Here is a 20,466-nt window from a genome sequence, read left to right as displayed (position 1 = left end):
GCAGTCATCTCCCAAGTGTGCTGCCTGGGAGGAGCGGGTCCTGGGCTCATGATCCTGGGGGGGCCTCTTGGTGGGTCCTTTCTGAAGACTGACAGCGGCAAGTCTTGCAGTTCTGTGTAGAACAGGGGACCTTAAACGGTTTTTTCTTTACCTTAACACTTACTGAGAGTTCCTAAGAACACAGGTTATAAAATGCTGACCTGACCCCCTTCAGAAACTGTAAAAGGGAATCCTGAAACTTTGGCAGTGAATAGATTGTGTGCGCTTTCTTTGCCTGAGCCCTGCTCTCTGTCCTGCGGTGGCTCACTCCCTTGCTCTTCAGTGGTGCCGTTGCCAGCCGAGCCAGCCAGCACCTTCTCTGTAACTGATGGTCTGCATCTCATAGTTTAGCTCTGGAACTTACACAGTGCCTGGGGATTCAGCAGCAGACCTGTACCCTGCCCTGGCGCAGCGGGTCGTTGGAGCCCATGGTCACCATGCTTATGGTGGTGAGGGTTCAGATGGAGGGCCCCAGGGTACTACGACAGCCTGCAGCCGGGCAGCTGGCCTACTCTGCAGCCAAGCGAGGCTCACACGGAGAAAGCAGAGATGGGCTAAGAAATGAAGGGCGCGTGGGAGTTAAGGGAGGAGCTCGGCAGGCAGTGCTGGGTGCAGCCTGCAGCCCCAGGCAGACTGAGCCCCGTTGTTCTGTCGTGTGACTCTCCAGGCGTCAGTGGTAGCTTTTCAGTGGGAGGAACTGTGGATGGGTGTCTTTTCCATGTTCCACACAATACTGGATACACAATGGTGTTCAGACTTGCTTTTTTTAATTGGTTTGAATTAAATAATTAGGTAGTTGAGCTTATGGCTGGCTCATCTTAGAGAATTTTCATTCAATTTGAACTTCTGGAAACTTCTTTGTAAGGTGTGTTACTCATAAATTAGTTAACCAAAAGGAATCAGCTTAGCATTTAACAAGATGCTACATGATTGAGTGTCCTTCCCCTCTCTGTGGTTCAAATACTAACATTTTTTGTTCTGAAAAGTGGACTGCCATGAAACCTGGCAGGAAGAGCAAGCACTGTGTTCCGTAGCCTACCAGGAACCCGGGCCAGCGTTGACGGAAACTGTGGCGCAGGGCTGGCCGTCAAAACCAAGGGGCCTGGGAGGTTTTTATTCATGTCACAAAAGAAGTCATATTTATTTGGGATTATATTAAGTAAACAAATTGGTGCTTATGAGGTCTGTTAGTCTCAACTTGTGAAATGTTTAAATTTTTGCAAAGTACCTATTGATTACTTTTAAGTCTGTGTTTATAATCTTTATCTAGTAATATGTTTCCGCTGAGCCCATTTAATATTAACTTGCTTTTTAATGTCTATCCTTTATACGTTAAATGTAATTTACTAAAATTTTCAACATTTCATCTTTGATAGGTTTAAATATACCTTCTACCATTTGATTTTTATTACCTTTTAACAAATCTTTTTTTTTTTTTTTTTTTTTTTTTGGCCGTGTACACAGGGTGCTTTATCCTCCACAGAGTGATGCATGCTAACATGGGTTGGGGTTGGGCTGATGTCCCATATGTACAGAACTGAATAAAGTGGGTCTCTGAGAAGCCCGATGTACCTTGATATGGAAAGGGAGATGGGGAAGATGGAAATGGACATGACAACCAGGGATGTGTTCAGTCCTGTGCTGGTTCTGGCCTGGAATGTAGGAAGATACGGCGTCTCTCACTGTGGTCACTTCCAGGCAGGGGATGCCTGCCAGGCTTGGAGGGCTTTCTGTACCACATCTTCCCACTGGGCATCCGATATCTCCCGAGCCCAGGCAGGAACCCCTGGCGCAGGCAGGCTTACTCCAGCCATCGTCCTTGTCACCAGCTCTACGAGTTCTGGGTCCATGGGAACAGAGCTGTGCTCCTTCCTCATCTCATCTTCACTCTCTAACGGTGGGTCTGGCAAACGAAGGCCCAGGGCCTGGATTCAGTCCTGGATGTCAGCAACTACATCTCCATCCCCGACTGGTGCCAGCTCCACCTCCTCTTGTTCAGGATCTTGGTTCAGGGGCTGGTAGGAGTAGCTAGCTGGGCCCGACCCTGTTTCCTCCTGTTCTTCCTCAGGCTCCTCACGGCTCCAATCCCCAGTGCCTTCTGAAGGGCCCTGATGTGGTCCCAGTTCCTCAGTCTGATTGGGGAAGATACACCCAGGGCCCATGCTGTCTCCCCCTAGAACTACCGTTGCCATTCTGGCAGGGGCTGCTCAAATCCCGTGGCCTTCACTCAGCAAATCTTTTTTATTTTTTAATGTAAAGAGTTGGGTGAGATTTTCATAAATTTGAATTTAATAGAGTCTGTATTGGCAATTTTTTTTTTAATATACTTTTTTTTTTTTGACAATTGTTTCATTACACAGTATAATTGCTGGCCTTTGAAAATGTTCTAACACTTGGTCCTGAAGTGGCTATTTTTAACATTAATCTTGTGTTTTATTTTGATTACGCACACTACATGTTCATTGTAGAATTATTTGAAAAAGACAATGAGCAAAAAGAAAATGGATATTAACTCTTAGTATTTTGGTATGTATCTTTTCAGACTTTTTTATGCATACATAATACGTGTGTGTATTTTAAATTAATATCATACTATTGTATGTTTTTCGTACTTGCTTTTTTCACTCGATATATTGTAAAAATTTGCCATAAACTATAGATGTATTTCTAGACCCCCCCGTGTTAGTGAGTGGATAATATTCCGTAGTATTAATGTGCCGTAAGTTATTTATACGTCCTGCTGCTGGGCTTAGGTTATTGCTTACTTAGTTACAAACAGCAATGTTATGAATATTTTTCTAGCTCAGATGTTGTGAATGTCCTTAATTATTTCAGCATACCTTCCCTAAAGGAAAATTGCTTGGTAACAGGTTTTGTGCATTTTTCGAGTTTTTGCAAAGTGTGAGGCTGGTAGAGCAAAGAGTTGACTTGTGATTTGTTTGGGCCCGTGGCCATTGCGCTGGATGGCTGAAGCTACAGGCTAGAGACCCTTGTTCCACGTGTGCCTCCAGCCCCTGCAGTCTGCCCACCTGGGGGATTGCGCTGCCCTCCAGATGGCTCTACCATCCCTGACTAAATTCATTGTTTTGGGCTCTCCTTTTCTGAGTTAATGATTTAGGCTTGCTGTGACCTTCTGAAGTGTAGTTCTTTTTTACTTAAAATTGATGGTGATCTAGAAACAGTCCACGTTGCAGGGTCTAATAAGAGAGAGTATCTGTGTATCTGATTGATTTCTGGAAACAGTTACTGTTTCGGTGGTTGACATTTGTGTTAGTTTCCATTTCACTCGCCCCTGCAGGTATACAGGAGAATGTGTCTCTGGTTGAGAATAAATGTTGATAATTATATCAACATTGAGAATGCCTTAAGGATCAACTAACAAGCTCATAGGTCCCAGGAAGCTTCTATGGTGGAAAAGTACACGTTAGTCCTCTGGGGACCTTTGGAGTGAGTGGCTCTGGTCCCTTTGTCTTTCAGGGAAGAAAGTGTGCAGTGGGTGGATTGAACAGAATGAAAGCCAGCCACCAAGTTGTACGTTTTCTTCTTGGTTCTGGTTGTTCACGTGGTGGAACGTGTATAGTGGACACTGCTTCATTGTTTTGTCCACTGGTTTATATTCCATGAATTTAACGATCCCTCCAAAGGATATGCTGGGCATGGGGAAAAGAAACTTAAGAGTCAGTTTGTTTTGCTACTTTTTGGTAATTCAAATAAAGTATTTACTAAGGAGAACTGGTAAGCTCATAGAATCAGTGTTTTAAGATTATTTCTGAGTTCAGATTCATTCGTTATCTTTCTAAATTAATTACTATTACCAAGGCTAAGGAAATTTACATTTCTAGCCTGTCAGATAAATACATTACCCTGTCCAAATCTGTTGGGAACTTTGTGTAATTCTGTGTGTTTGACCTTTTTACATCATGGGTGCAGCCTCTTTGTAATTGAACTGTTTAGCCCTGTATGTTAAGCCCTGTTCTAAGCCTTGATTTGTTACTTGTTTATTAAGCCTCCCCTTGAAGAGCTCATAGGCTAGTGGGAGGGATAGAGGCACAGAGAAGGAGAGTGTTTCCCTGTGAGGCCTGCAGCCTCGCAGCAGTGTGGGCAGAGCAGTTGGGGCAGTGGTCGGGAGAGGTTCGTTCATGAGGATGCCATGCCTGGGTGGAAGGAATGTGCTCATGAAGAGAGGAGAGCGGGAGGTCAGCAGGCTTGGGCCCGGTTGGAGAGGAAGTAAAGTGAGACATCATGGTCCTCGTGTGCTGTGCTGAGAAATCTACATTGATCCTGTCGATCCCAAGGAACCAGCATGGGTTTTGAAGGAGGCAGGAAACTGAGTAAGGTGTGATCCTGTTATTTTACAGATCAGGCTCATGTTAATTCCTTTCCCTCTTTCCAGTTGATTCTATAGCAGACTGTCCTTTGAATTTCTGTAGAACTTACCACTCATGTTCATGATCAGTTCATGATGAAGCCTTTTCCTAACCTGGTTTCTTACCACCTGCCTCATTTTCACTAAAGAAGAAAGAAGCCAGATGTGATGGCTCATGCCTGTAATCCCAGCACTTTGGGAGGCCAAGGCAGGAAGATTGTTTAAGTCCAGGAGTTTGAGACCAGCCTGGGCAACATAGCAAGACCTCATCCTTACAAAAAAAATGCAAAAATTAACCGGGCATGGTGGTGCATGCCTGTGGTCCCAGCTACTCGGGAGGATCACTTGAGCCAGGGAGGTGGGGGTTACGGTGAGCCAAGATTGTGCCACTGCACTCCAGCTTGGGCCACAGACAAGACTCTGTCTCAGAAAAAAGGAGGGAAGAGGAAGGAAGCAAATGGACGCTCGGGACAGGAGCAGCTGCTGAGCAGCGGCGCCGGGCATGGAGAGTCGTTCCCAGATAGTCCGTTCATGTCTTTGCAGGTGTGTTGTGCTCTCCGACCCCTTGAAGGACTCTTCTCGAACTCAGGAATCCTGGAATGCCTTCCTGACCAAACTCAGGACACTGCTGCTTATGTCTTTTACCAAAAACCTCGGCAAGTTTGAGGACGACATGAGGACCTTGAGGGAGAAGAGGACGGAGCCGGGCTGGAGCTTCTGTGACTATTTCATGGTTCAGGTGCTGGACTAAGGACAGAGCTGGGCGGTTCCTCTCTCTCCCTCCCTCCCTTGCTACCTCCCTTCCCTCTCCTTTCTTTCTAAGTGAGGCACCCTTTGTGGTAATCTCATTGGCACAGTTTTTAAAAACAAGAAACCTGGAATATCTTTAGAACCAGAAAGTCAGGAAGAGTGTGGAAGCAGATGGGGCATCAAACGGTCACAGGCACCGCCCAAGGGGCCTCCGGTGGCCAAAAGCTGAAGCAGCGTGAGCGACAGAGTGAATAAGGGTAGAGTTGCTAATATCCATGAATCTGTACCGATAGACATCAGTTAAATAAATAAATGGAGGAGAAGGGTCAGCTCTTCCCTACAGAAGAAGTCCACTTAAACACAGAAGGAAAGAAAAACAGAAAATCACTTTTAGGCCAACACCCCAGCAAGAACTGTTGGAGGCAGGATTACTGATGGATGCCCAGAGTGGTGAGCAAAGGCCTGAGAAGAGGTGGGCTTGCACGGTCTCAGGTGGCCCCTGAGATGTCTGTCAGCTTGAGGGAGCAGTAGCCACTCTGCAGTGGGGAAACCAGGTACATACCACCTGAACGAAACGATAGGGCCAATCCCACCCGTAAGGACTTGTGTCCATCTCACGAAATCCTTGGTAAGATGCGCTGAGAAAGACTTAGTATCTTTTCTCTGTAAAAAATGATAATCTCACGACAGTCATGGAACATGTCGAACGAACCCAAGTGGAGGGAGATTAGACAACCCAGCACTCTCCAAGGGTGCCACGGTGGTGACAGACAGACGGAAAAACTGACAGACTGCAGGGGGCTGAAGGAAGCAACAATTCTGGACCGGCCGGGGGTCGAGGGTAGGGTCTTGGAGCAGAAACAGCTACGTCAGTGGAAAAACCACTGAAACTCCAATGAGGGCTGTTTAGTTAATAGTATTATACTCAGGTTAATTTTCTGGTTTTGACAGTTATACCATGGTTATATAAGATGGCAGTGTTCAGGAAGCTGAGTAAGGGCTATGTGGAAGCTAGTTTTTTTTTTTTTTTTTTTTTTTTTTTTTTGCATGGTCTGACATTAGTTGAGAATTTAAAACGAGTACGGAAGGAAATTCTGACACATGCTACGGCATGGATGGACCTAGAGGTCGTGATGCTGAGTGATATACGGCAGGCATGTAGGGACAGAGACTGTGATTCTGCTTATGTGAGGTTCCACAAGTGCTCAGATTCAGAGACAGAAGAGGAGCGAGGGTGCCAGGGGCTGGCAGAGGGAGAATGAGAATGAATGTTTAATGGGACAGAGCCTCTGTTTGGGAAGATGAGAACCTTTTGGATATTGGCTGCGTGACAGTGTGAGTGCGCTTAAGGCTGTTGAGCTGTACTCTTGGAGTCTTGCTCTGTCACCGAGGTTGGAGTGCAGTGGCACGATCTTGGCTCACTGCAACCTGCTCACCTCCTGGGTTTAAGCGATTCTCTTGCCTGAGCTTCCTGAGTAGCTGGGATTACAGGTGCCCGTCACCACGCCCAGCTAATTTTTATATTTCAGTAGAGACAGGATTTCACCATGATGGCCAGGCTGGTCTCAGACTCCTGGCCTCAAGTGATCTGCCCACCTTGACCTCCCAAAGTGCTGGAATTACAAGTGTGAGCCACTGTGCCCGGCCTGAGCTATACGCTTAAAAATGGTTAAGTTGGTCAGTTTTAATGTTACATACATTTTATCACAATTTAAAAGAAAAAGATTAGTTTATTAGAGTACTCAATCTTGAAAATACTTCACAAAGAAAAGGAAGTTCAATGTAACTTAGCAGTTTCTGTTGTAAAACACAGCCCACTCGTGTTTTCAGGGGAAGCAAGATACGAAGGAGAGAAAGGAGAGCTCTCAGTTCTCACCTAGTGAGTGGGACCCAGGCCCTTAGGGGTCCGGGAGTAATGTCCACAAGTACATGGGGTAGAACTGGATTCCAAAGACCTGACCACGTCAGGGGAGGCTTATGTGGGTGCATATCCTTCTGATCTTTACTTCTTAATGCTCAGTAACAGAGATCAGAAAGCAGTCACCTGTCACTGTCTCTCTTCATTTGCTCATTCTGCCAAGGTTACTGTGCATGGACAGGTGCCAGGCCCTCCGCTCGATGCCGGCACCTGTCTGTGCACGTTTCTTAGGAGCTCGTGTGACAGTGGAGGAGACACAGGAAACGAAGTGATGCAGATGCTAGGGCGAGAGTGCCACAGGCGGAGATGGTGTGGGTGCTGGGCTGAGGGCAGGAGGAAGAAGAGGCCTCACTGGGCCGGGACTTAGCCAGAGCTGCAGGAGGCTGCAGAGCAAGCCTGTGGATGTTTAGAGGAAGAGGAGGTGTTCCAGCCCCCAAGGTGGGGTAGCACACAGGCCCCCAGGCAGCTGTCTGCCACGCACATGTGAGCAGCAGTGAGGAGGCCTTGGTGGTGGAGCTGAGGCCAGAGGGGTGCTGCTGGGAAGGGGTGGGGGTGGGAGACATAGATTTTGCAGGGCCTTGGGGATGCCTTGAAAGGATTTAGGATTCTCTTTTGAATGTGATGAGCAGCTGCTGACTGAAATGGGGAAAACCGTGGGTGGAGCACTTGGGAAAGGTTTGGGTTTCCATGTGTAAGCCTGAGCTGCCTGTTAAGGGTCCACACAAGTGTGCTGTGCATGCTGCTGGAGCCAGAATCGGGTCTGAGCTGTAGTCCTAAACGTGTGGTGGTTATGATGTGTAGATGGCACACAGAGTCATCTTCACATCACTCAGGGGGCTCGGTCACTGACAGGGAATAGTGAGTGTTGATAGGTAGATCCAAGGGCTGAGCCCTGGGGCCTCCAGCAGAGAGCCAGGGAAACGAGAGGAACCAGCCGCCTGACCAGAGGGAGCCGGAGCGAGGGGTGAGGGGAGCAGGGGGCCACGTCCTGACACCAGGAAGCATCCCAAGGACAAGGGGTTGACCAGTATGCCCAGTGCTGCCAGTAGGTCGAGGTCACTCAGAAATTACCTTGGCCTTTTTCAGCTTCTCCTGCATGCGTGAATGTTGACATGTATGGTCATCACTTATTCATAGTGCTGACGCCTTTCTCTGTTGTAATGTTTAATGGCTGTTTATTGTGTCTTCCATAAGTTGATTTACGTTTTTGCTTTTTTAAAAAATGCATCTTGGGTGAATAGGAGGAGCTTGCCTTTGTTTTCGAGATGCTGCAGCAGTTCGAGGACGCCCTGGTGCAGTACGACGAGCTGGACGCCCTCTTCTCTCAGTATGTTGTCAACTTCGGGGCCGGGGGTGAGTAGCGGCCTTCAGTACCTCGTCCTTCTCTTAGTGTGCCCTTCTCCACTTGCAGATGGTCTCGAAGCGGCCATTTATTTACCTAATGAGTGCACATCTTTTGTTGTTGTTTTTATACACGTCATATCATCAGATATGTTCTCATGATTCCTAGAGGAAATAAAGTGAGAATTAAGAATAGTCGTTTTCAGTTTTAGAAGAATCTTAAGTAACAAAAGCAAATGAAAAAAGAGCTGTTTTCCAAGTCTGAAATGCCCTTTGTACAACTGGTGATGCTTCCAGTTCTGTCCCTTGTTAAAATCAGAGGGGACAGATGTCCCTTTCCCTTCTGTCCAGGGGTTGTCTTTGGAATGCTCAAGTGCTCATTGCTGTGAGCTTATATAACACCCTTGGGTGTTCATCTTTCTTTTACACTTTAAAATAATACCTTAAGTTCTTCTAAAATTAGAGAATTGGCACAGTGAAACCATGCACAAAGAGAAACATTGGTTACTGTCCTCAGTGTTCATCGCTGATACTTCCTTTGATCAAAGTGATGCCATGTTATGTAGATGTTTCTCTCTCGCTCCTTTTTCTTACTCACAGCCCATCGAGGGCATCCTTCCAGGTTAACAGGGAAGGTTTGGAGTTGTTTTTGTTACAGTTGGGATTCCTGGCTCAGTTCTGTTCCCTGGTGTTGGACATTGGGTTCTTCTCTGCTTCTTTAATCACAAGCAGTGCTATAGTGGGCATCTTTGCCAGTGTCCTTTTGGAGAACCCTTGTCACCAAAGAGTAATTTTGAGGAGCCCCAGTGTCAGCTGGAGGACCTGGAGGGAGATGAAGTATGGGAATGGTCAGCGTTAGCTGTGAGCACTGTCCTCACTCTGGAAATTATCAGCGGTGCTGGTGGGTACTGGCTCGTAGTGCTTATGAAGTTCAGGTCTGGATATCTCACTCTCCTGAGATTCCAAAAGAGACATATAACCAAAGAAAGTGTCTACTAAGTAAAAAAAAAAAAAAAAAATAGAAGAGGTAAACTCTGTTGCTTGTATTTTATGTATCCTATTTATTTATTTATTTGTTTAGAGACTGAGTCTTGCTCTGTCACCCAGTCTGGGGTGCAGTGGTGTGATCTCGGCTTACTGCAACCTCCGCCTCCTGGGTTCAAGCGATTCTCCTGTCTCAGCCTCTCCAGTAGCTGGGATTACTGGTGTGTGCCACAACACCCAGATAATATTTGTTGTATTTTTACTAGAAACGGGGTTTTACCATGTTGGTCAGGCCGGTCGGGAACTTCTGGACCTCATGATCTGCCCATCTCGGCCTCCCAAAGTGCTGGGATTACAGGCCTAAGCCACCACACCCAGCCTGTTTATTTATTATTTATTTTTGAGACAGTGTTTTACTCTGTCCCCCTGGCTAGAGGGCAGTGGTGAGATCTCGGCCCAGTGCAACCTCTGCTTCCCAGCTTCAAGTGATTTTTGTGCCTCAGCCTCCTGAGTAACTGGAACTATAGGTGTGCACCACCATGCCTGGCTAACTTTTATATTTTTAGTAGAGATGGGGTTTCATCGTGTTGGCCACGCTGGCCTCGAACTCCTGGTCTCAAGTGATCCTCCCGCTTTGGCCTCCTAAAGTGCTGAGATTAGAGGTATGAGCCACCATGCCCAGCCTATACATACATATTTTTAAAATATCTTATTTATTTATTTATTTTTTTTGGAAAATACATTTGGTCTGGATGCAGTGGCTCACGTCTGTAATTCCAGCACTTTGGGAGGCCGAGGTGGGTGTGGACCATGAGGTCAGGAGATCAAGACCATCCTGGCTAACATGGTGAAACCCCATCTCTACTAAAAATACAAAAAAATTTGCCAGGCATGGTTGTGTGTGCCTGTAATCCCAGATACTCCAGAGACTGAGGCAGGAGAATCATTTGAACCCAGAAGGCAGAGGTTGCAGTGAGCCGAGGTCACATCACTGCACTCCAGCCTGTGTGACACAGCAAGACTTTATCTCAAAGAAAAACAATAAAATAAAAATAAAAAAATAGATTTATTTGGCAAAAGAAGTTTGAATTTAATAAAGAAATGGTAATAACTGGTACATACATTAATTCAAAATATTTTCACTAAGCACCAAATAGAATAGTCCCCAATCTTTTCATGGAGAACCCCTATGAAAGAATGCCCAGAATTAATCAGTTTATTTAGGTTTTTAATCAAGAAATCTAAAACTGCCAATCAGAGTTTCTAATTACCGTGAGATGAGCGGGTTAACAACCTTGAGGCTGTATCATATGAGCTTGCAAAAGTTGTGTTTAACCTGTACATTCTGAGGGCATTTGGTGGCCTCGGGCAGGCTGTTAATCACAGGTTCGTGTGCCTGTGATGCCATATACACACACAACCTTGAGTACTAAGTGTCATTTCTAAGATAAAGACCATATGGTCCCTGGCAGCAGAATAGATGCTTGGAGCTTTAGGGACCAGGCACCTGAGTGGATGTCAGTGCATGTGGGAAGGGGCCTTCAAGGCTGCAATAGCTTACGTATTTCTGGTATTTCACCTAATGTATTTGTTTTTTTCTGTCAGTTTTTAAATCTGGGGCAATTTAAAATCCAGAAGTAAGCTTGGACCAAGTTTTGCCGCTGAGTAAGATGGTTCATTTTTGTTCTTTCATTCAACGAATACTTAGGGACCACTGTGTGCCAGGCACTGTTCTAAATACAGGGAGGAATAAAACAAAATACCTTCCTTTACGGCACTTATATGAAGGGGAAACTGGCACAGAAAAGTAAATCTGTCACTTGCCGTCCATAGTAGTCGGTCTGAGTTGTAGAAAGGGGCTCAGGAGAGGGATGGGACAGTATGTTCCCTCGGAGCTTAGGGCTTTGGGGTGGCCTCTCTGTGGGGGCAGTACTGGCACAGAGGCCTGACTGAAACGTGGGAGTTCCCCGTGAGAGTTCCCTGTGAGAATCCTGGTGGGAGGGAAGCCTAGCAAAGGGAACTGCTGGCGCTGGGATGGTGGTCACACCACACTACCACGTCGCACTGCCACATCGCACTGCCGTGTGCTCCAGCAGCTCTGAGGAGGAGCTCACGTCAGTCAAGGGAGCATTACCTGGCATTGGCACGTCAGTGTTTAACCATGTCAGGATGCCATTAGGAATGAGCTGGTTTTGACACCTCTCTGTTGGAGTGAGAAAAATACATGAAAACGTTTTCAATAATGATTGATGGACTTGTTATTCTACATTGTTATGCTTATTTTGAGATGATATTTGAGTCTTAGGGGTGTAAGGAAACCTCTGGGAGCCCTGCTGACATTTTTGAGAGGCAATCATCCTTTTTCCCTTCTGCGTGCTGCTACCAAGTCCTCCCTGTCCCTTCGTCTAGGAGCTTGACTCAGGGAGGTGATGTGGTTGAGTTAGGGAAATAAGGAAGGCCAAGAGCAGCAGGACGGTCAGAGCAGGCTGCACCCAGCCCACAGGTGAAGGTAATGAAGCTCAGTCACGCTGCAGCCTAAGACTAGAGCCCTCCCTCGGCCTGAGCCTTCCTAACCGTGCGGCCCGTCGGTCTCTGAGTGACTTCCTCACCTGTTCAGCTCCCACCCATGACTTTCTGGGCATGGTAGGGTGGCGTGCCTTGTTGCCTGGGTCATATTTCGCTCAGCTTGGGTGTCAGCGCTCGGAGCCACATGGGCGCACATCCCTATCCCTAGACCAAGAGTGGGGTGGGCAATGGTCATAGGACAACTGGTTATGAAGCCGCCTATTTGCCCACCATCCTCAGCCTGAGCAGGAAGCTCAGGAAGGTGAAGTACCCGCAGTCAGCACCTTTCATGATGTGTGTTTGTTTAGATGGTGCCAACTGGCTGACTTTTTTCTGCCAGCCAGTGAAGAGCTGGAACGGATTGATCCTCCGAAAGCCCATAGATATGGAGAAGCGGGAATCGATCCAGAGGCGAGAAGCCACCCTGTTAGATCTGCGCAGTTACCTGTTCTCTCGCCAGTGCACCCTGCTGCTCTTCCTGCAGAGGCCGTGGGAGGTGGCCCAGCGCGCCCTAGAGCTGCTGCACAACTGTGTGCAGGAACTGAAGCTCTTGGAAGTGAGTTGGCTCTTTTCCCCATTAACCCATTGCTTGATTGTGCCAGCAGGAAACTGGACCTTGAGGTCCCAGCATTGAACTGTTTGCACTTAAGAAAGAGTTTTCTTCTCTGAATGTCTGATTATTTGCTCAGTTACCTTTTACGTTAATTGCTCAAAAATAGAACTCTGCTCTCAACATGGTGAAGTTTGTGCTGGTCCAGAGCAAGCCTCTTAGATGAGCTTCTCAGTGAGGTTCCCTGGCTGGCTGTGGCCTGCACTGCTGCATGAGCAATCTCCATGGGGAAGAGTCGCTCACCTGAGGGACGCGCAGAGCTTGGTTTTACATGTAGACGTTTTATTTTATTTCATGTAGACATTTATTTTATTTGTCTTTTCAGATAAATAGTTTCGCACATGGCCATGCAGGTGTAATGGGACTGACACATAGCAGGCTGTGCCCCATTGATTGGCGGTACAAAGCTTAATGGAAGATGCATTACCTCACTACACTTACTGCACCCCTTCCCTGTGGGCAGTAAGAGTTCACCTGAGCACTGAACTCACTGCCCACAGGGAAGGGGTGTGGAGACCGCATCCAGTCTGCTGATCTTGTTTCAGTGTCCTCTCTACCCAGAACAACTCACACACACATGCAAGTGATACTTGCGACTTGAGGATTCGTGTGTACCCCTGGCTAAGATCTCCTGAGTGAGTGAGTCAGACTGTTTTGTAAAGAAGGAAACGAGTCTGGAAGTGATAGGCACCTTACCCTGAGTCATACAGCTGGCTAGTCCTAGAGTCCGGTCCAGGGGAGTGCCCTTTTGGCTTGCAGAATTGAGTTCTGAGGGGCACGGTCATCGTGTGGCCTTTTAAAGAAGGTCTGAAGAGTAGAAGCTGTTGGTGGGGATGGTGTTTCATAATAGAGGACCATATTTTTGTGTACTTGGTTTGAAATAATTTTAACAGATAAATGAAGATAAATATGTTTTAGTTAATTTCAAAAGGAGAAATTCTTATTTCAGAGCTAAGCTCTGTACTAACCCAAGTCACAAACTCAGAAACTTAAGCATTTTTATCAAATATTTTTCTTCCCCTAAGCAAGAAAATGAGGAAAAGCCACATTTTCCACCTCGAAGTGACACCCTGGACTGCCTATAATCACATGTGTTTAGAGACCCTTTTTGGGTTGCTCAGCCCTAACTCTGCAGCTTGGGGATGGGGCTGTGAGGAGACCCTTCATTCCTAGAGCCGGGCTCTCTGTTCATGTGTGCCTAGGGACTTTACCTGATTTTGAGATATTTTTCCTACTAGTTGATAGGGGGAAAAAATTTATTTGAGTCCAAATGATTCAGATATGACATCTGAGTGAGATGGCCTCAGGAGGGCTGATTGGAAAGGGCTGCTGCCCGGTTTGGGGCAGGTGTAGGAAGCCTCGGAGGACGGTGCAGACTCAGTCCCTTCATTGCTGGGCCCTGCTGATTCATGAACGCCAGGATTTAAGAATCTTAAGTTGTTTTTCCAGCCTCAGAAGGTTGTCTGGGAATAGCATGGCTGCCATCCTGCAGAGGGAGGAGAAAAATCGCCATAGCCAGACAGGGCGAGTGCAGAGTGGGCTGACCCGGGGGCTGTGCCCTGCAACTCAGGGGGCCACTGGCCCAAGGCAGTTCCACAAGGAGGGAGGTCGGCACCTACACCCACCCCTCATCCTTCCCTCTGAACTCCTCCAGGCACCCTGGAAGCTGGTAGTCAGGGAGCCCCCTGATGTGTTATATACAGCTCCCCTAGCAGAGAGCAGGGCGCCAAGATGTGGAAAGTGGACCTCAGAGGCCAAGCAGAGACGTCCTTTTCCTCTGCTGGCACTAGTGTGCCTGCCCCACCGTGGCTGCCCTCGAGCGGGCGTGTGCAGGTGGCATGGAGGCCTGGGGAGCAGCAGCATAGCACATGGTGCTGCACTCACTCCTGGCAGAGCGGCACGCTCACCTGCTCCTGTGGGCTTTCCTTCTATGGAGCAGGCCCTTAGGAACTTCGTAGCAATTCTCCTGAGTTCTGGAATGCCTGAGACCGTTGTGGAAGGAGGTCGAAGTAGGTCTGTTACTACCATGTGCCTGGAAGGAGAAATGTGTAAGTAATTGAGGGTGTGGGCTCTGGACTTTCTGGAAGTGTCAGAGTTCACAGGAGCCGCACGGGGTCTGTTGGCTTCTCTAGGCCCTCGTCCGCATGTATGGGAAGTCACTGAGGCATTTTCAAGGCTTTGTATTGTGTGAGGAGCTTCTTATCCGTGGTGTATTTTCTGAGCCCTTTTCTTTGCTGAATGAAGTTGTTGTCCCCTTGATCTTTCCTTGAGTGGAGGCTGCCCCATTCCTTTTAGTCATATTTATTGCACTTCTTTGCACTGTAGAATTGTGTGTCTCTAGTGAGAGGAGGTGGCCAAAGCCGAATGCTGGATTTGAGGCAAGGACTTGCCACCCCCTGTTGACTTTCTCACAGTCTCTCAGTCTCTTTCCTTCTAAGAACCCATTTCCCGTTTCCTCATCTCCTCCTTATGTATACAGCTGGATGCCTCTCCTTAGCACGGCTGTGCCTGTTGGCTTCCTGGCTTCCCGGGCTGGAGAGGACAGCCTCTCTTGTCACTTGTGTTGAAGCCCACACAGTCCTCTTTGCACACTTTGCTCCTGTGTTTGATCAACACTGAGGTTCACACTGTTTATTTACAGGATTTCACCAGTAACTTCATGTCAGAAGTGTTTCTCTTTCTCTCCTTTTAAAAAAATTTTTAAATTTTTTTGTAGCATTGAGTGTCTTGCTGTGTTGCCCAGGCTGGTCTTGAACTCCTGGGCTCAAGTGATCCTCCCTGCTCACCTCCCAAAGTGCTGGGATTCTAGGCCTGAGTTGCCATGTCTGGCTGTGATTTTCTCTTCTTGTGCAGTAGTTTTTACTCTTATCTAGTTGTTGAGGGCTGCAGTTGAGCAGAGGCCCGGTGGTTGGGGGGTGGGAAGGTGCCCCAATTTCCAGGGGGTGGCTTATCAAACATGTCCTGATTACATCCTGGTTGGTTTACCAGTTGATTTAAAGTACCTCATTTATTTAAAGAGAATGGGAGGCAACGAAGTGGCCAGCTGTGATGGAAACAAGCCCTGCCTGGCTGGGGGGGTTGGTCCACACTCCAGGGGCACCGAGGGCTGAGGTGGGGAGCAAGATGGCCTGATAGAGGCCTCTACCCTGTGGGTGCCGCTTACTAGCCTTGGACCCACTCCCTTGAGGGGAAATTTGTAGGAATGGAAATTGTGCCTTCCCTGCACAGCTAGCTGCTGGGGTCAGCGGTAACACCCGTGAAGCGGGGCCAGTTCCGCGAGTTCAGGATCCTCCTCCACAGAGTGTTTCCTCCTTTTTTTCTGTAGCAGTTTCTTATTTTCCCTCCATTTACAAAAGTTGAATGTTTTCTTTATGTAAATTTGGAGAATACAGACAAATATGCAGAAGAAATATTGCTTTTGCTAGCAAGAAGAGGTGCCCTTTTTTGTCTGTGGCCGCCTTATATATAGATTAACTGAATTATTTCCTTGTTCCTATTTGGACATTCGCATTCTTCAGAATTCTTTGCAGTTGCAGTAGTTTGTATCCCTGTACATACATCTTTGTGTGTAAATTCATACAAGTAGAATTGGAAGGTCGAAGATAGATATGTTTTTAAAGCTGTTAATATACATTGTCAGTTTGTCCTACATAAAGGTCTTCCCATTTTCAGTCACACTAGTGATGCCTGTTCTCCTGCACCTTTGTTAAGAAAAAAATATGATATGTATATATTTTGTTGCCAAGTTAGAAGAATGAGGAAGATACTTTCTAGAAGGCCATAATGTGTTTGTTACAATGATTGCCCAAGTGATTTTTCTGGGGGGATTTGGAATGTGTTTCATTCAGCACTGTTACCAGCTTAGGTTCTGGTTAAGTAGCAGACGGTGTGGGCCTAGCAGGGTCGGGACTCCTCCTGACCCCAGGAGAGTCACCTAGCCTAGCCTGGGACACGGCGGAATCGCAAATGGGACGCCGTCAGAGTTAGGTGGACAGTTGGTGAACAGAGGCTGTGTGTGGCCCACCTGCAGGTTTAACCAGAGGAAGAAGAAGGTTTATAGTCAAAGCTGGCTGGCTAGGATTGGCATTCTGAGGTACAGGTTTGGCAGAGATGTAGCCTGGGGAGTGTAGGTCGTGTTTACTAAGGGCTTACAGTGTACCTGACACCCTGCTGGGTGCGCCTGCTTGTGGGGAGGGGGATCTTGTGTGACGCTGAACCGTGAGGGCCTGAGCTGGAGGAGTGGCAGGAGTGGACCAGAGGAGGAGGGGTGGTTGTGAGAGGTATTGCTGAAGAAGAACTGATGGCTCCCTGGACAAAAGGAAAGAGAACACAGAAGAATCATTCAAGAAATGTGTCCTTGCCTGCCAGGTACTGTGGGAAACGGGTAGGGGGAGCACGTAAATGAAGAGAAAAGGGCCCACCTGCCCGCATGAGGCTGCCACGGATCATCAGCACAGTGTCCAAGTAGTGACAAAGTATTGTCAGGGGACCGTAAGGGAGGGAAAGGCAGCCTTGCCGGGCACCTCAGGTCAGCTTGGTAACATTTGCAGGTGCCTGAGAGATGCTAGGAAAGCTTTCTAGAGGAGGCCCTGTGTGAACTCGGTTACAAAGATTCATTGGCTCAGCAGATCTTCACTGAGCATCTGTTTTGTGCCAACTATTGTGTTGTCACTGTATCTTCAGCAGAGAGTGATAGAATCCCTGGTCTTACGAAGCTTACATGGTAAGGAATGAGCAGGAGGAGTAAAAATTCACCAGGTAGGTGTGGCTGATGGCGGTGCGGGAGAGCGCATCTCGGCCAAAGAAGATGGCATTAACGAAGGCGCGCTGAAGGAGCCTGGTCTCGCTGCAACTTCAGGGGCAGGGGAGGGCTTGGTGACAATGAAGGGAGATTCCGAAGGTCTTTGTGTGTCACCTTGAAGGTGGCCCTTTGTTCTGTGGCCAGTAGGGAGCCATGAAAGGTAGGACCTAGTGAGGGAGAGGGCAGAGAGAAGTGGAGAGTTTAGCAACTTCTGCCATGGTCCAAGGGAAAAGGCAGAGTCCGGAAGGCAGTTGAGGTAGATTTTATTTATTATTACTCGTTTTATTATTATTATTATTAGTTTTTTGAGACAGGGTCTCACTCTGTCACCCAGGCTGGAGTACAGCAGCGTGATCTTGGCTCACTGGAGCCTCTGCCTCCCAGGTTCAAGCAGTTCTCCTTCCTCAGCCACTTGAGTAGCCAGGATTACAGGCACGTGCCACCATGCCCAGCTCATTTTTGTATTTTTTGGTAGAGATGGGGTTTCACTATATTGCCCAGGCTGGTCTTGAACTCCTGAGCTCAAGTGATCTACCCTCCTCAGCCTCCCAAAGTGCTGGGATTACCAGAATGAATCATTGCATCTAGCAGATAGGTTTTAAATAAATGGGTTCAAGAAAAATTTATTTAGTGAATTGATGGTTCTGGGTCCACTGGATATCCATAAGCAAAAACAAATCTTGATCTCACCCCATAAACAAAATTCCAGGTGGAGTTTCCATCTAAACATGAAAAATAAAATAAGAAAACTCTAGAGGGTAACATGGGAAAATATCTTTGGGACCTTAGGTTGGCAAATATTTCTTCAGTAGGACATGAAACCTTGATGGTTATACCATAGCTGTGAAGGAAGAGGGTCCTACGTGAGACCACACACACATCAGCGCTTCTCATCACCTAAAGGTACTCTGAAGGGAGTGAGGAGGCCGTCTGCGGCGTGGAAGAGTATGAACAGTACATACAGAAAAGAAAGGGCTTGTATCCAGGGCGTATTGTGAAGAACTCATGTATGTCAATGCAGAAAGACTGACAAACCAATAGAAAAACAGGCAAGAGAGGAAATCCAAATGGCCGATCCGCGTGTGAAAATGGGCTCAGGCTCCCGAGTCATAGTGAAATGCAAGCTGAAACCAGGATTAATGAAGTACTGTCACATACCCACCAGAATGGCCAGGATGAAAGGCTTTCCTCAGGTATTAGCAGGAGGGTGGAGACACTGGCACTCACTCATGATAGTGTGCGTTGCTGTGACCACTTTGGAAGGCCGTTTATGACGTCTAGCGGGTATGGCCATTACAACACATGCCCCGTGACCCAGCAGATCCACCCCTCGTTTATACAGACACGTGCACACACATGCATCAAAAGGCAAGTACAGAGCTACTTGTGGCACTGAGTTATCAGAGCCAGAAATGGGGAAGAACTCAGATGTTCATCTTGTCCAAGGGAGGACGACGACATTCCACCGTGGCCCGGCAGCGTGGTACGGTACAGTGGTGAACGTGAATGGATCGTGTGGACGACTCTTACCAATCTCAAGTTGAGCTAAAGAAGCCAGACACAAGAGAGGCATACTTCATTTTCCCCAAGACAGAGTCTCGCTCTGTCGCCCAGGCTGGAGTGCAGTGGTGCAGTCGTGGCTGAGTGCAGTGGTGCAGTCGTGGCTCACTGCAACCTCTGCCTCCCGGGTTCAGGTGATAAGAGAAGACATGCTTTTTGATTCCTTGTATCTGAAGTTCACAGTGAAGCTACAGCAGTCTGCTGCGAGCTGTCTGGCAGGTGATTTGTAGAGGGGCTGGTGACTGGCAGGGAGTTCCTGCGGGAGCTGCCTTCATGGGAGGCACATCAGGGGTTCACTTAGGACACGTGTGCTTTCCAGTGTGTAGCGTACGCTCAAATGGTAGGGGTATCAAAAGAAAGAATTACAAGAATGCCTTTAATTTTATACTTGGAAGTTGTAAAATTGCACGTGTCATTGCTAATACAGCAATCAGGAGAAGAGGGGGCTCTAAAAAATTAAATCATATAAATTAAGAATTTGTTTAAAAAGTCTGTTATTCTAAAATTAAAAAAAAAAAAAAAAGTCTGTTATTCACAAAAGATGATACCCGAAAGGCCAAGAAGTGTCTAATGACCCATTAGGGAAATGTGAGTTTTCTGGAGACAGTGAGGCCACCACCTGTTTCCAGAGTGAGGTGACCAAGCTGCACACTCTGCCGTTCAGTGTCAGGCTCTCAGGGCAGAGCGGAGGCTTGGTCTTTGTTGTGTTAGATGCTGTGTCATGCTGGGTGGCAGATGCTGCCATAGAGTCATGACCTTCATGGTGTTGGCTGAGGTGCCCAGTTTCTGTGTCTGTCAGCCACCATTTAGGAGCTAAGGGGCTGACATTTGTTTGGATGGCTCAAAGCCGTGGCTGCGAAACAATCTGTTTTCCAGAGTTTATGGGACTTCTGGTTTTTATTCTCAAGCTGCACTATAATGGGTAAAATAAAAATTTTTTAAAGTCCAGCAACTCCAAGTGTTAGCGAGGACATAGAAAAGTTGGAACGCACATGTAGTGATAAATTTGTGTGACATGCGACCGCCTGTAAACTCTTCGGCAGAGTCTACTAACGCTTAAACATGCCTATTCTATGACCCAGCAATTCCATCCCTGGTGTGTGCCCACAAAAGATGAGGCCAAACAGAAGACAGCACTGAAATGTTCGTGGGAGCTTGTGAACTAGCAAGATAATTTGACTCAGGTTAATTTCCTGTTGTTTCCCTGGGCACAGAGAAAGTTGACGCAGCCATGTTAATGGGTGCCATGTGAACTGCAAACCCCTGATGGTGAGGCTCTGCTCTGGGATCTTTGGTGGCAGCTGTTGTGAGTGTCCTGGTTCTGCCTGAGTAGCTGGTAGAGGAGAGGAGGCACATGTGAGCAAAGAGCCCTCTAAGCCAGGGCGGCTCCTGCACTCTCTCCCCCGCCCCCCATCTGTTGCATCTCTGGTGGCGATGCTGCTGGGAGAAGAGCCGGTGCTGCCTGTGTTCTGCTTGAGTAGCTTGCATACTTGGGGCTGGGGCCATCTTCTGAGTCTGAGAAGGTGTCCCCC

General features: G+C 47.5%; 1 protein-coding gene and 1 pseudogene across 5 annotated transcripts in view; one reads left to right on the top strand and one right to left on the bottom strand.

Annotated features, from left to right (window-relative positions):
• TRAPPC10 (trafficking protein particle complex subunit 10) overlaps nucleotides 1–20,466 on the top strand; it is a 92,592-nt gene that overhangs the window by 36,543 nt on the left and 35,583 nt on the right. For 4 of the 5 annotated variants that reach the window (XM_039480443.2, XM_074389144.1, XM_074389143.1 and 1 more), the window contains 3 exons: nucleotides 4,949–5,144; nucleotides 8,315–8,426; nucleotides 12,272–12,519. In XM_039480443.2, the coding sequence (XP_039336377.2) occupies nucleotides 4,949–5,144; nucleotides 8,315–8,426; nucleotides 12,272–12,519 (556 nt within the window). Of the gene's footprint in view, nucleotides 1–4,948; nucleotides 5,145–8,314; nucleotides 8,427–12,271; nucleotides 12,520–20,466 lie in introns of those variants that run through there. The other variant, XM_074389146.1, reaches the window with a different exon arrangement.
• LOC104651316 (male-enhanced antigen 1-like) lies at nucleotides 1,547–2,293 on the bottom strand (annotated as a pseudogene).

This window comes from Saimiri boliviensis, chromosome 18, assembly GCF_048565385.1.
Source record: "Saimiri boliviensis isolate mSaiBol1 chromosome 18, mSaiBol1.pri, whole genome shotgun sequence".
Taxonomy (NCBI): Eukaryota; Metazoa; Chordata; class Mammalia; order Primates; family Cebidae; genus Saimiri; species Saimiri boliviensis.
This window is presented reverse-complemented; position numbering and strand designations above follow the sequence as displayed.